The sequence below is a fragment of the Meles meles genome, chromosome 7 (genome assembly GCF_922984935.1).
Source record: "Meles meles chromosome 7, mMelMel3.1 paternal haplotype, whole genome shotgun sequence".
NCBI classification, from domain to species: Eukaryota; Metazoa; Chordata; class Mammalia; order Carnivora; family Mustelidae; genus Meles; species Meles meles.
Window position 1 is genome coordinate 16,649,491 of NC_060072.1, and position 14,609 is coordinate 16,664,099.

The window sequence follows — 14,609 nt, forward strand, 5'->3', positions numbered from 1 at the left end:
GAAGCATAGCACTGATGCATTACGTGCACTTTCAAGAACAAACACAGATAGATGAGAACTATTAGCCAGCAGCTGGCCGCTCCAGTTAGCATCTTCTGTTTCAGCCTGGCTACAGCTGGCTTTAAAATTCACCAAGTTCTCATTTCCCTGGCCTTTCAAGATGAACATAGTTATGTGGAAAAAGAAAAGATTTATTTCTTACTTATTTATCAAGAAAAACGTTCTAAATAGAGAACTATTCTTATTAGTGATGATCTAAAAAGTAGAAAAGCAGCGTGCAGTGTTTTCTTTTTCCATATCTGCAATATCACTGAAGAGGCCAAACTTATTTGGTTTGTAAACACTAAAGTTAAATATGGAAACGTCTGGAGACAGTGTGCGTAACTCTAATTTTCTATTTTTAGCTGCCATTCACAATAATATTTTGGAATAGGCTTATTAATTCACAATGTTTATTTCCTTGACACTACAGCTCTCCAGATAAAATCTAACCATTTAATCTTCTTTATAATATGTTCTTATGATGGCTCCTGCTTTTTTAGGGTGATTTCAGGCAATTTTACCACTTAATTATATGTGATTTTGGACAGGATTAATATTTTATCATAGACTATTTTGGAGTCTAAATAATCTCATTCATTTCTTCAAAATTCAAAAGTCCCTTTGGACAGTTATCTTTAAATCTCTCTCTTTGTATGAGCCCTTGGCCAACAGGGGTCCCTTTCTTTCTTCCAGAATGTACTACTGGAAAATATGAATAACATTCACTCTTTGTCTGGAAGCAATGGATCAAGAGCCAATTTCCTTCTGCTCTCCTTCTGAGAAGCACACGGTGCTCGGGATTATTTCGGCATTGGCTGTAGAAGCATCATTGGCTAAAGACAGGAATGTTCTCTGCACCTCCTTACCTTAAGAAACTTTGTTTTCCCCTCATGGTAACTCTTTGCTTGAAATATCCCAGTGTCTCCAAATGGAAGATGAAGCCAGCAGGCTCCCAACCTCCCCCCTGAGCTCTTTCAGATGGGGCCGATTTCACCTTCACTCAAATCCTCTCCTCCGGGAATTGGAACCCTGTGACAGCAGCCCCAAATACCTTGAAGGTTTTTGGCCCTGACCCAAAGGTTTTCTTCTGAACAGTCATTATCTTGGATAATTTTAAATTCCATGAAAATCACCCAGTCGACCTTCGCTTCACATTTTGCTGACTTCCTCTATTCCAACAACTCGTATTGCTACATTAATAACTCATGACCGCTTTGGGAGCTTAGTTCCTGGAACTACTTCACCTCTGACATTTTACAGTAGACAATCTCACTCCCTAGAGGGGGGAAAAAAAATCACCTTTCTGCTCTTCCCCTCTCCCGCCCCTGCCATACTAAGAAGGCACTCTCCCCCTCTCCCCATTCCTCGGCCCCGTAGGGCATGCCTTGCAGCCAAACATTTTGGCAACACTTGCCGGTCACCACCATCTCTGTCTGCCCTGAGATGAACACACCCACCTGTTTTCTCTCTTCCTCTTCCCAGGGCACTGGCCCTACCTAAGGAGAATCTGACTATGTACTGATGGGCCAACAATGGGACAGTGTATTTCCTAACTTCAGTGACGTTCTGGTTCTCCTACTCTCAGGTGTTCATGACCGAGCCTCTGCCAAGTCTTTTCAACAACACTGCAAACATCTGATAATCCTAGCTACTATTTATGGGCAGCAGGAAAGCATAATGCCAAGTATTATTCGAGATACTAAATATACTGTACCAATAACCATCACAACCCTTGGGCAGTTACTTAACTTCTCTAGGCCCATATCCTCATTTGTAAAATAAAACACCATCAGACTGTCATGGGTACAGAATGAGAGAATGCATAATCATAATATATAGACACACATATATGTATGTACATATATATGTGTGTGTGTATATATATGGAGGAGCTCTAGTGACAGAAGGATGATGATAAGGATAAAGAATGTTGCCCTGACATTTATTATCCCAATTTTATGGCCAAGATCACTGAGGACACAGTACCACACAGCTGGTAAATGGTGGTAGGAAGTTCAAAGGCAGATCTCCCCGCTTCCAAAACACATGCTTTTTCAATGCTATTTCCACATCATCCTCCTCAACCTCCTGCTACTCCACAGGGGAGGAGTAAGCCCATCAGACACCCTCAGGTTTGTAACAAGGACTAGAGAGGACTCAGCTGACAGGTGCATTGGGCATGAGAAATCCATAAAGGATTCCAAGGACACTCAAGATGAAACACTCACAGTTTCATTTCATTAAAGGTGGTGCTTCACAGTGTTTTGTTCATTCATTCTGAGATACTTTTCTCTATAGTCACTACCTTCCATAACAATAAAATTGCTTCGTCAAGAAAGGAGTCTTCGTGAAATGTCACCATACAAGTGTTAAGTGAAAGACATGTTTGAATTACCTTGCTTAAACTGAGTGGCTGCGATCTTTTATTTTCGACAGCAAACCTTAAATTAGTATCAACTTATTTCATGTTTTTTCTTACTAAAACATGTTTTTAATATTCCCATAAGTTTTGCTTAAAATTTAAATAAATAAATTTTTTTAATAACATGAAAATTGACCTACGGCAGAACACACTTTGTTCCTGCGCATCCAGTTCTAAGTGCCCTCCATTTGGGTAACAGCTTCGGGATTTGTCTTTAGCCACCCCCCCCAGACTCTGACCACCTGGTCAGGTGGAGCGAACCTTGCTGATTGACTCCAGTGGTGGGCACGTGTCCAGACCTGGCCAATGAGAAACCCCCTTTCCCCTGGCTCATTGGTTGATTCAGAGGGAGGCAAATGACCTCATGCTGTGGCAGGGAGAGCCCAAGCCATAGAACTTTGAATCACACCACTGGGAAAGAAAAGCTGTTTTTCCACAGGAATTATTAAGCTCATAAGAGATAAAAGATGACCCTCTCCATCAGCACTTGAGGAAAGCTTCTAAAATGGAGCCCAAGCATCAGGGAAATACAAATCAAAACCACAATGAGATATCACCTCACACCAGTCAGAATGGCTAAAATTAACAAGTCAGGAAATGACAGATGCTGGAGAGGATGTGGAGAAAGGGGAACCCTCCTCCACTGTTGGTGGGAATGCAAGCTGGTGCAACCACTCTGGAAAACAACATGGAGGTTCCTCAAAATGTTGAAAATAGAACTACCCTATGACCCAGCAATTGCACTACTGGGTATTTACCCTAAAGATACAAACATAGTGATCCGAAGGGGCACGTGTACCCAAATGTTTATAGCAGCAATGTCTACAATAGCCAGACTATGGAAAGAACCTAGATGTCCATCAATAGATGAATGGATAAAGAAGATGTGGTATATATACACAATGGAATACTATGCAGCCATCAAAAGAAATGAAATCTTGCCATTTGCGACGACGTGGATGGAACTAGAGCGTATCATGCTTAGTGAAATAAGTCAATCGGAGAAAGACAACTATCATATGATCTCCCTGATATGAGGACATGGAGAAGCAACATGGGGGGGTAGGGGGATAGGAGAAGAATAAATGAAACAAGATGGGATTGGGAGGGAGACAAACCATAAATGACTCTTAATCTCACAAAACAAACTGGGGGTTCCTGGGGGGAGGTGGGATTGGGAGAGGGGGAGCGGGCTATGGACATTGGGGAGGGGAGGCGAACCATAAGAGACTATGGACTCTGAAAAACAACCTGAGGGTTTTGAAGGGTCAGGGGTGGGAGGTTGGGGCAACCTGAGGGTTTTGAAGGGTCAAGGGTGGGAGGTTGGGGGAACAGGTGGTGGGTAATGGGGAGGGCACGTTTTGCATGGAGCACTGGGTGTTGTGCAAAAAGAATGAATACTGTTACGCTGAAAAAATAAATAAAATGGAAAAAAAATTAAAAAAAATAAATTAAAAAAAATAAAATGGAGCCCAAGATAAGAAAGCAGAAATCAGTTTCTTCCTGTCATTGGATCACCTGGATCCAGCTGTGACTGGGGCCAAACCCCTGGAGCTTTTCCATTACACTTGCCAATAAATTCCTTTTTGTTTGTTTGTTTAGGCCAGTTTAAGCTGGACTTCTGCCATTTCCAACCAAAAATATCCCAACGCAACCTATTTGTGCCAAATAGCTAAGATAATTCACTGAAATAAAATAAAAGCATGGTTGATTTTTCCAGGTTTGTGAAAGCAGCCAAATGCCATCACATTGATTCACGTCTGTTTTATTTTGCATGTTGCAGTGCTGTGATTTAATTTTGAAAAGACAGAGAGAGAGAGAGAGAGACTCACTCACTGATATGCATGAGTCTGTGTTATGATGACTAAGTTTCTATACAAGCATACCTCAGAGATAATGCAGGCTAGCTTCCAGACCGCAGCCATAAAATGAATTTATCACAATAAAGCAAGTCACATGAATTTCTTGGTTTCTGGTCACCTATAAAAATTATGCTTTTATAACTATACAATAGTGTAGTTTATTAAGTGCACAATAACATTATGTATACAAAAACAATGTATAAAATTTAATTAAAAATACGTTGTAGCTAAAAAATGCAAACAATCATCTGAACTTTCAGCAAGTCGTAATCACTGATCACCCATCACCGTAACAAGTCTAACAATGAAAAAGTTTGAAATATTTTGAGAATTACCCAAACATGACACAGACACGAAGTGAGCAAATGCTGTTGGGGAAATGGCTCCAACAGATCTGCCTGATGCAGGACTGACACAAAGCTTCAATTTGTTTAAAAAAAAAAAAAAGTGCATTATCCGCAATAGGCAATGAAGCCAGGCACAGTAAAAGGGGCAGGGGGTGGGGGAGGGGTTGTGCCTGTTATCTTCACCCCTGCTTCCCTCCTCCTCTCCAGTTTCTAAGGTTAACCTTGTAAGCTGTGGGGCCCTCCCGTCTATTCTGGGATTCACTTCCATCACAGATCCCCTCCCTCACAGCAGGCCCCTTTCCCAAGCCACCCACAGCACACGGCTCACTCCACCGATCCCTACCCTCGAGTCCACGGTGTGTAAAAAAATAAATAGAAAAAGCGAAACAAATACCCATACACAAAATCATCCATTCACCTGGGCAGGAACAGAAGAAATGAAGAAATGGGAAAAAAAGAAAAAAAAAAAAGAAAAGAAATGGGAGGAGCACCTGGGTGGCTCAGTGGGTTGGAGCCTCTGCCTTCAGCTCGGGTCATGATCCCGGAGACCCGGAATCGAGCCCCGCATCGGGCTCTCTGCTCGGCGGAGAGCCTGCTTTCCTCCTCTCTCTCTGCCTGCCTCTCTGCCTACTTGTGATCTCTGTCTGTTAAATAAATAAATAAATAAATAAAATCTTTAAAAAAAAAAAGAAAGAAAGAAAGAAATGGGAGAAAAGCGTGTCAGATGTTACTGGCGCCTGTCTCTGCAGGTAGATAAGAGCCAATGTTTTCGTTTTTAAAAAAATTTTTTCCTGGGGCGCCTGGGTGGCTCAGTGGGTTAAAGCCTCTGCCTTCGGCTCAGGTCATGATCCCAGGGTCCTGGGATGGAGCCCCATATCGGGCTCTCTGCTCAGCAGGGAGCCTGCTTACCCCCTCTCTCTCTGCCTGCCTCTCTGCCTGCTTGTCATCTCTATCAAATAAATGAATAAAATCTTTAAAAAAAAAAAATTTTTTTTCCCAAATTTTCTAAGTATTCCTTTTCTAACAGAAATATATTTTTTAAATGTTTCCTCTTTTTTTTAAGCTTTTTTAAAGTTTTTACATCGATTCCAGTCAGTGAACTTACGGTAATCTGAGTTTCAGGCGCACGATACCGGGATTCGGCACTCTGGTACATCTCTAACCGGCTAACATCCTTCCCTCCCCTACTGGCAGACATGGCAAGAAGAGAGGCCACGCATCCCTTCCCCGCTCCTCACCCACTTCCATTTTCACTCAGTTATTACTCACACCCCTCGAGGGAAACTACAGTCCCCCAGGTGTCCGTGTGGGCATCGCACCACCCCGGTGGCTTCTCTCCCCACTTCAGCCCAGCCGTCCTCCCTGGATTATCCCCCATCCCTTCCCTCGGCTAAGGTTTGAAACTGCAGCGTGAGCCTCAGATTTTCCTCTCCTTTCCCTCCCTGTTCCGTCATTCAACAAATCTCAGTCATATTCCAAGTGTACTTCGAACGCATCGGCCCATTGCGACTGTCTGCAGTCTGCCCCTCTCTGCCCCTCTCGTGGCCTCACCACCTCCTTCCCTCCCTTCCCCCACCTCACACGCTGCTCTGCTTTGGCAGTTAGCACCCGAACACTCAAATATAATCATCGCATCCCCCCACATCTTAAAATTCCTGATGGCTCTTGACCGCATACAGTATCGAATGAAATTACTGACCTGGCGCCAAAGGCCTTTCACAAGCCAGTTTCAGCCCCATGGCCTCATCTCTCATCTCTGCGGAGCATGCCCCAAAGTCTCCAGAACAAACCCACAGGCTCCTTGCAGAGGAGCTGAGGCTCCCCTACACTCATGAGCCTCTTGTCATGCTCTTTCCTTTGCTCTGGGCTGCCATTCTCCCTCTTTCTGCACGAACTCTTATTCATCCCTTAAGACCCAAACTGGCATTAAATTCTGACTATCTCAATAATTAGCACTTATCACACTGTATTTTGGTCCCCAGTAGACACTAACCTACTTAAGGGCAGAAGTGTCACTTTTATCTGTTATTATATCCTGGCTTCTTGCTTGCAGAAAATCGGCAAATAAACATGAAAGAGGAGAGAGATAGTAAAAGTCAGAAACCTTCCCTATAGAACGGATTTTGTGTTATCTTAAGAGGGTAGCTACAGTATTTCTCTCTTCTGAAAATAACCATAATTCCCCCCAGAAAAAGACTTATGTTGCCTGTATAATACGGTGCTGGCCCTATGTGAAGTTGTGTACTTCTTAGCACCCATTATGTGATTTTGGCCACTTCTTTTGGGTTGCGATCAGTCTCTCTAGATTAAAAAAGAAATTTTAGATCTTTATAATAAGAAGTGTAAACTATATTTCTTAGCTGTTCATTCATAGTAAAGACTTACAAATCTGTACCTTCATCTTTAAAAAAAAAGAACATGTCTGAATATAGTTTTTGTGCAAGGAAAAATAATATTATGATATTCTTTCAACTTTTTCTAATTTATTACATTTATTTCTAAAAGGGTCAATTATTAAATAAAATTATATCTTCCTAGGACATACAATGAGGTATATACAGTTACAGAAAATTTAAATCTAGAGAATTCTGGATTTCAAAAAATAATTAAGCAGTGTCTCACATCGTGAAATAGTTAATTTTGTTGACAATGGCATCATTAAATTCTACTAGAAATTTCCATTCCTCTAAAAGAAAGTAGTCAAGACATCAATCTCTCCTTGAATAGGAATGATAGGAACCCTCAGCAACTATTCATTAAACACTACATTCAAAACACGGTACTAATAACTCCGAGAGACATTCAGAAGAGTAAGACATTTTACTTCCCTCATTGCCCAAGAAGATAAATAACCACAATACAAGCCCCATCTGATGCGTCATAAGAAAAGGGCAGGGGCCCCTGGGTGGCTCAGTGGGTTAAGCCTCTGCCTTCGGCTCAGGTCACGATCCCAGGGTCCTGGGATTGAGTCGTGCATCGGGCTCTCTGCAAAGCAGGGAGCCTGCTTCCCTTCCTCTCTCTCTGCCTGCCTCTCTGCCTACTTGTGATCTCTGTCAAATAAATAAATTTTTAAAAGTAAAAAGTAAAAAAATAAATAAAAGAAAGGGGCAAATGCTCTAAAAGTTCAGAAGAAAAAGACATTCTACCCAATTGAGAGATCCAAGAAACTCTTCTTGCAAAGAACAAGACAGAAGCCCTAAAGAACAACTAGCATTTTTTAAATTTATTTTTTATTTTTTTACAAATAGAATTGAGAAAAAGGCCATTCCAGGCAGAAGAATAGCAAAAACGGAGGCAGAACATGGGAGGTCAGTTTGGGCCCCTGCGTGAGGTCTCAGAGGGCGGGACATCAGCTCACTTCTCATCCTTGGCCTTGCTCACTCCAAATGCAGGGCTTCCTTCCAACTCATGCAGAGCCCGTCAGAGAAAAGCTAAAAACATAAATGGTCTTCCTGTTCCCAAAGGATTCTGGGCTCAGTCTAGCGGGCAATGGAGATTAATTGTAAGTTTTTGAGCAAAAGCCCTACAAGGCCAGGGGAGTGCTTGAGGTAATGAATCTGGCAACAATGTAGAGACATGGAAGGAGGAGGCATGGAGACACCAGGATACGCAATGAAAGAAACAAGGTAAGGACAACGAACTTGTGGTTGTTACATGCTTTGGTAATAAAGTCAGATACTGCAACCAGGAATTTGAAACAATGAATATTTCTTCTTGGGTACAGAAAGTCCCATAGAAAATACATATTTAACTCCTGAAAAACCTTACAATCCCATTCTCATCTTCTCTGAATTCCTCTTTATCATAATAATAAATCTGACTCTGTTTTTGATGTTTGACCACTGACAGCTGTCAAGACCAACCACTCCCCCTTCTGCCTCACAGCAGTGCAAGCTGATTAGGAAGCCTGGGAATTCCTTCCTTTGTGCTGGTGGGAATGATAAAACCAGGCAAACCTCTCCCCATGCATAGGAGCCCTCGAGGAGGCCCACTCCAAACCACAATTAAAACCGAAGCCACTCCCGCCTCCCCTTACTTCACTCAAGATGAATGGGCCAGTTAGGTGCCTACCCTACTCCCCAGGAAAGCCTCATTATATGTGAGCTAGAAATCTTCTTGCCCTCCTTGGTGTGTGTGTGTGTGTGTGTGTGTGTGTGTGTGTGTGTGTGTGACACTATCAGTCTTAACATCCAAACCAACTATGGGTGGGTGGGGCAGGGGTCCATCCACTCTCCACTGAGTAGATAGAGAACTACTGCAATGAAACTGGAGCTCAATCACAAGGAAAAGTTCAGAAGGAACTCAAACACCTGGAAGCTAAAGACCACCTTGCTTAAGAATGCTTGGATCAACCAGGAGATCAAAGACGAACTTAAACAATTCATGGAAACCAATGAGAATGAAGACACCTCGGTCCAAAACCTATGGGATACAGCAAAGGCGGTTCTAAGGGGGAAATACATAGCCATCCAAGCCTCCCTCAAAAACATTGAAAAATCCAGAATACACCAGCTGTCTCTACACCTTAAAGAACTGGAGAATCAACAACAAATCAAACCAACTCCACATGCAAGAAGGGAAATAATCAAGATTAGAGCAAGAAACAAGAAAAGACCTCGAATAGCCAAAGGAATATTGAAGAACAAAGCCAAAGTTGGTGGCATCACAATTCCGGACTTCAAGCTCTATTACAAAGCTGTCATCATCAAGACAGCATGGTACTGGCACAAAAACAGACACATAGATCAGTGGAACAGAATAGAGAGCCCAGAAATCGACCCTCAACTCTATGGTCAACTAATCTTCGACAAAGCAGGAAAGAATGTCCAATGGAAAAAAGACAGCCTCTTCAATAAATGGTGCTGGGAAAATTGGACAGCCACATGCAGAAAAATGAAATTGGACCACTTCCTTACACCACACATGAAAATAGACTCCAAATGGATGAAGGACCTCAATGTGAGAAAGGAATCCATCAAAATCCTTGAGGAGAATGCAGGCAGCAACCTCTTCGACCTCAGCCGTAGCAACATCTTCCTAGGAACAACGGCAAAGGCAAGGGAAGCAAGGGCAAAAATGAACTATTGGGATTTCATCAAGATCAAAAGCTTTTGCACAGCAAAGGAAACAGTTCACAAAACCAAAAGACAACTGACAGAATGGGAGAAGATATTTGCAAACGACATATCAGATAAAGGGCTAGTGTCCAAAATCTATAAGGAACTTAGCAAACTCAACACCCAAAGAACAAACAATCCAATCAAGAAATGGGCAGAGGACATGAACAGACATTTCTGCAAAGAAGACATCCAGATGGCCAACAGACACATGAAAAAGTGCTCCACGTCACTCGGCATCAGGGAAATACAAATCAAAACCACGATGAGATATCACCTCACACCAGTCAGAATGGCTAAAATTAACAAGTCAGGAAATGACAGATGCTGGAGAGGATGTGGAGAAAGGGGAACCCTCCTCCACTGTTGATGGGAATGCAAGCTGGTGCAACCACTCTGGAAAACAGCATGGAGGTTCCTCAAAATGTTGAAAATAGAACTACCCTATGACCCAGCAATTGCACTACTGGGTATTTACCCTAAAGATACAAACATAGTGATCCGAAGGGGCACGTGTACCCAAATGTTTATAGCAGCAATGTCTACAATAGCCAGACTATGGAAAGAACCTAGATGTCCATCAACAGATGAATGGATAAAGAAGATGTGGTATATATACACAATGGAATACTATGCAGCCATCAAAAGAAATGAAATCATGCCATTTGCGACGACGTGGATGGAACTAGAGCGTATCATGCTTAGTGAAATAAGTCAATCAGAGAAAGACAACTATCATATGATCTCCCTGATATGAGGACATGGAGAAGCAACATGGGGGGGTAGGGGGATAGGAGAAGAGTAAATGAAACAAGATGGGATTGGGAGGGAGACAAACCATAAATGACTCTTAATCTCACAAAACAAACTGGGGGTTCCTGGGGGGAGGTGGGATTGGGAGAGGGGGAGCGGGCTATGGACATTGGGGAGGGGAGGCGAACCATAAGAGACTATGGACTCTGAAAAACAACCTGAGGGTTTTGAAGGGTCAGGGGTGGGAGGTTGGGGCAACCTGAGGGTTTTGAAGGGTCAGGGGTGGGAGGTTGGGGGAACAGGTGGTGGGTAATGGAGAGGGCACGTTTTGCATGGAGCACTGGGTGTTGTGCAAAAAGAATGAATACTGTTACACTGAAAAAAATAAATAAAATGAAAAAAAAAGATTAGAGCAGAGATCAATGAGGTAGAAACGAGAGATACAGTAGAACGTATCAATGAAACTAGAAGCTGGTTTTTTGAAAGAATCAATAAGATCGATAAACCATTGGCCACACTAATCCAAAAGAAAAGAGAGAAAGCCCAAATTAATAAAATTATGAATGAAAAGGGAGAGATCACAACTAACACCAAGGAAATAGAAACAATCATCAGAAATTATTACCAACAGTTATATGCCAATAAGCTAAGCAACCTAGATGAAATGGATGCATTCCTGGAAAACTACAAACTCCCAAAATTGAACCAGGAAGAAATTGACAACCTGACTAGACCAATATCTAGTAATGAGATTGAAGCAGTGATCAAAAACCTCTCAAAAAACAAGAGCCCAGGACCTGACGGATTCCCTGGGGAATTCTACCAAACTTTCAAAGAAGAAATAACACCAATTCTCCTGAAGCTGTTCCAAAAAATTGAAGCAGAAGGAAAACTTCCAGACTCTTTTTATGAAGCCAGCATTACCCTGATCCCCAAACCAGGCAAAGACCCTACCAAAAAGGAGAATTTCAGACCAATATCACTGATGAATATGGATGCAAAGATTCTCAACAAGATCCTAGCAAACAGGATCCAGCAGCACATTAAAAAGATTATCCACCATGACCAGGTGGGATTCATCCCTGGGTTGCAAGGTTGGTTCAACATTCGCAAATCAATCAGTGTGATAGAACACATCAATAAGAGAAGAGAGAAGAACCACATGGTCCTCTCAATTGATGCAGAAAAAGCATTTGACAAAATCCAGCATCCGTTCCTGATGAAAACGCTTCAAAGTATAGGGATAGAGGGAACATTCCTGAACTTCATAAAATCTATCTATGAAAGACCCACAGCAAATATCATCTTCAATGGGAAAAAGCTTGCAGCCTTCCCGTTGAGATCAGGAACACGACAAGGATGCCCACTCTCACCACTCTTGTTCAACATAGTATTAGAAGTTCTAGCAACAGCAATCAGACAACAAAGAGAAATAAAAGGTATCCAAATTGGCAAGGAAGAAGTCAAACTCTCTCTCTTCGCAGATGACATGATTCTTTATATGGAAAACCCCAAAGACTCCACCCCCAAACTACTAGAACTCATACAGCAATTCAGTAACGTGGCAGGATACAAAGTCAATGTACAGAAATCAGTGGCTTTCTTATACACCAACAATGAAAATACAGAAAGGGAAATTAGAGAATCGATTCCATTTACTATAGCACCAAGAACCATAAGATACCTGGGCATAAACCTAACCAAAGAAGTAAAGGACCTGTACTCGACGAACTACAGAACACTCATGAAAGAAATTGAAGAAGACACAAAAAGATGGAAGACTGTTCCATGCTCTTGGATTGGAAGAATAAACATTGTTAAAATGTCTATACTGCCTAGAGCAATCTATACTTTTAATGCCATTCCGATCAAAATTCCACCGATATTTTTCAAAGAGCTGGAGCAAATAATCCTAAAATTTGTATGGAGCCAGAAGAGACCCCGAATTGCTAAGGAAATGTTGAAAAACAAAAACAAAACTGGCGGCATCACGTTACCCGATTTCAAGCTTTACTACAAAGCTGTGATCACCAAGACAGCGTGGTACTGGCATAAAAACAGACACATAGACCAGTGGAACAGAGTGGAGAGCCCAGATATGGACCCTCAACTCTATGGTCAAATAATCTTCGACAAAACAGGAAAAAATATTCAATGGAAAAAAGACAGTCTCTTCAATAAATGGTGCTGGGAAAACTGGACAGCGATATGTAGAAGAATGTCCTTACTGTTCTAGATGGGATATGGAAAGATGCAGACATGGGCCATGACAGAAATTCTGGAAGGGCTCCTGAGCTCTCAAAACCTCCCTCTGGGAGACAGCTGCCCTTGGTTTAATGTCCCGTGGTATAAATATCAACTCAGTATTGACTAGGCTGAATGGTCATACGTATTCACTCAAATACCTGGTCACCAGATTTAAACCAATCCCATGTGTGTTTGGTACCTGCGTGCCCCAGCCTCTCCCCACTGGCTCACTCTAACATAGTCACAGGAGCTATGTGCTTAATGAATTCTCCCATATCCACTTGCTTTCAATGAGAAGAAATCTCAGCACAAGTTGGGAAGGAAGCACAATTAAATGTTTCCCTCAGTTAAAGTACTAAGTTACAGGCTAGGGCAACAGAAAGGCAGCGTAAATAGTAACGGAATACATAATAACAGTGATATTTTTCAAATAGCACTTTAGTTATAAACTAGATGATAATCTTGATTTTTGCATAACAGAGAATGTATTTCCGTATCTTTTCAGGCATACCTACATCTATTGAAAGGCCACAATCATGAAAAAAAGCGTCTTCCTCAAAAAAGAGTTTAGAAAATCATAATATTAACTACTTACGCATCTTTAGCTGCTCCTGCAGGGCCTAGGGAGGGAAAAAAAGGTTTGCATTATTGTGATAGAATTACAACAAAAATGTGAAACCCAATACCCATCTAAAATAATATTCTAGAAGAGACAAGTTGAAAATCTGCCTTTTAAAAAGATCGTCTCCAAAGAAAGAAAGGAGAAAGTAGGAAAATCACATTAAATCAATTCGCACAAAATTACATTCAAATTTTACATTTTGAATTTATTCGGCCCATTTTTAACAATTCCTATAAATTTTAAGGTGTCGGTTCTGGAAGGGATTTTACAGATCACCTAACCCAATCCCTTTATTTTACAGATAAACTGAGGGAGTCCAGAAGTATTTTCATTTCAAAGTCACCCGCCTTCTAAGCTGGTGTCCACAGGGCCACAGGGCACTAACCAGGGCACTAACTTGTAAAGCGAAGCTACAAGACAGAATGGAGGTGATGTCCTCAGTCAATGAGAAGTCTCAAGGACACTAGCCTAGTTCTAAAGGGAGTTACCTGCACTTCCAACACTGCTCCTATTTGCTACTGAACCCTCCCACCCCCAACCCCCATTTTTTGCTTCCCACCCACGTGCCAAAAACATCCTGTCTCTTTCGGACCCCATGCCTATCATGCATCATAGGTTCTCTGCCACATGTAGTCGGTCCCATTTCCACACGTCCTCCTCCCACTAGTCTCATCTGAGCAACACAGACCTTGGTTCTAACTTTACTAGGCACGTAGCATTTAGTGCCTTTTAACGTCTTAAAACCTCACTTCCCTCCCTTGTGTCAAATGAGGATAATAAGAGTGCCTTTCTCGAAAGTTAATATACAACAGAGAGAGAATAAATGGAATGACCACTGGTGAGACAGTTATTGAAAAATGGAGCTGGGGGATGCTCGGATGGCTCAGTCGGTTAAGCGTCTACCTCAGTTCAGGTCATGATCCCAGGGTCCTGGGACTGAGTCCCCACGTCGGGCTCCCTGCTCAGTGGGGAACCTGCTTCTCCCTCTCCCTCTCCCTCTGCCTGCCACTCCCCCTGCTTGTGCGCTCGATCTCTCTCTCTGACAAATGAATAAAATCTTTTAAAAAAATTAAAAAATAAATGGAGCTGGGAGGACACTGAGGAGGCAAGGCTCATGCCCATCTTCTGTCCCAAATTCTCAGAAGATTTTGCTGAACTCAGCTGAAAGCCAAGGCACCTACTTATGTCATAACAGAC

The 14,609-nt window shown here is 42.1% G+C and overlaps 1 protein-coding gene across 1 annotated transcript in view; it reads right to left on the bottom strand.

The window, feature by feature from the left end:
- The window catches only part of C7H12orf75 (chromosome 7 C12orf75 homolog), a 42,697-nt gene that overhangs the window by 14,976 nt on the left and 13,112 nt on the right, over positions 1-14,609 (bottom strand). Inside the window, exon 2 of the mRNA XM_046012559.1 lies at positions 13,386-13,410. Coding sequence (XP_045868515.1) covers positions 13,386-13,410 — 25 coding nt within the window. The remainder of the gene's footprint in view (positions 1-13,385; positions 13,411-14,609) is intronic.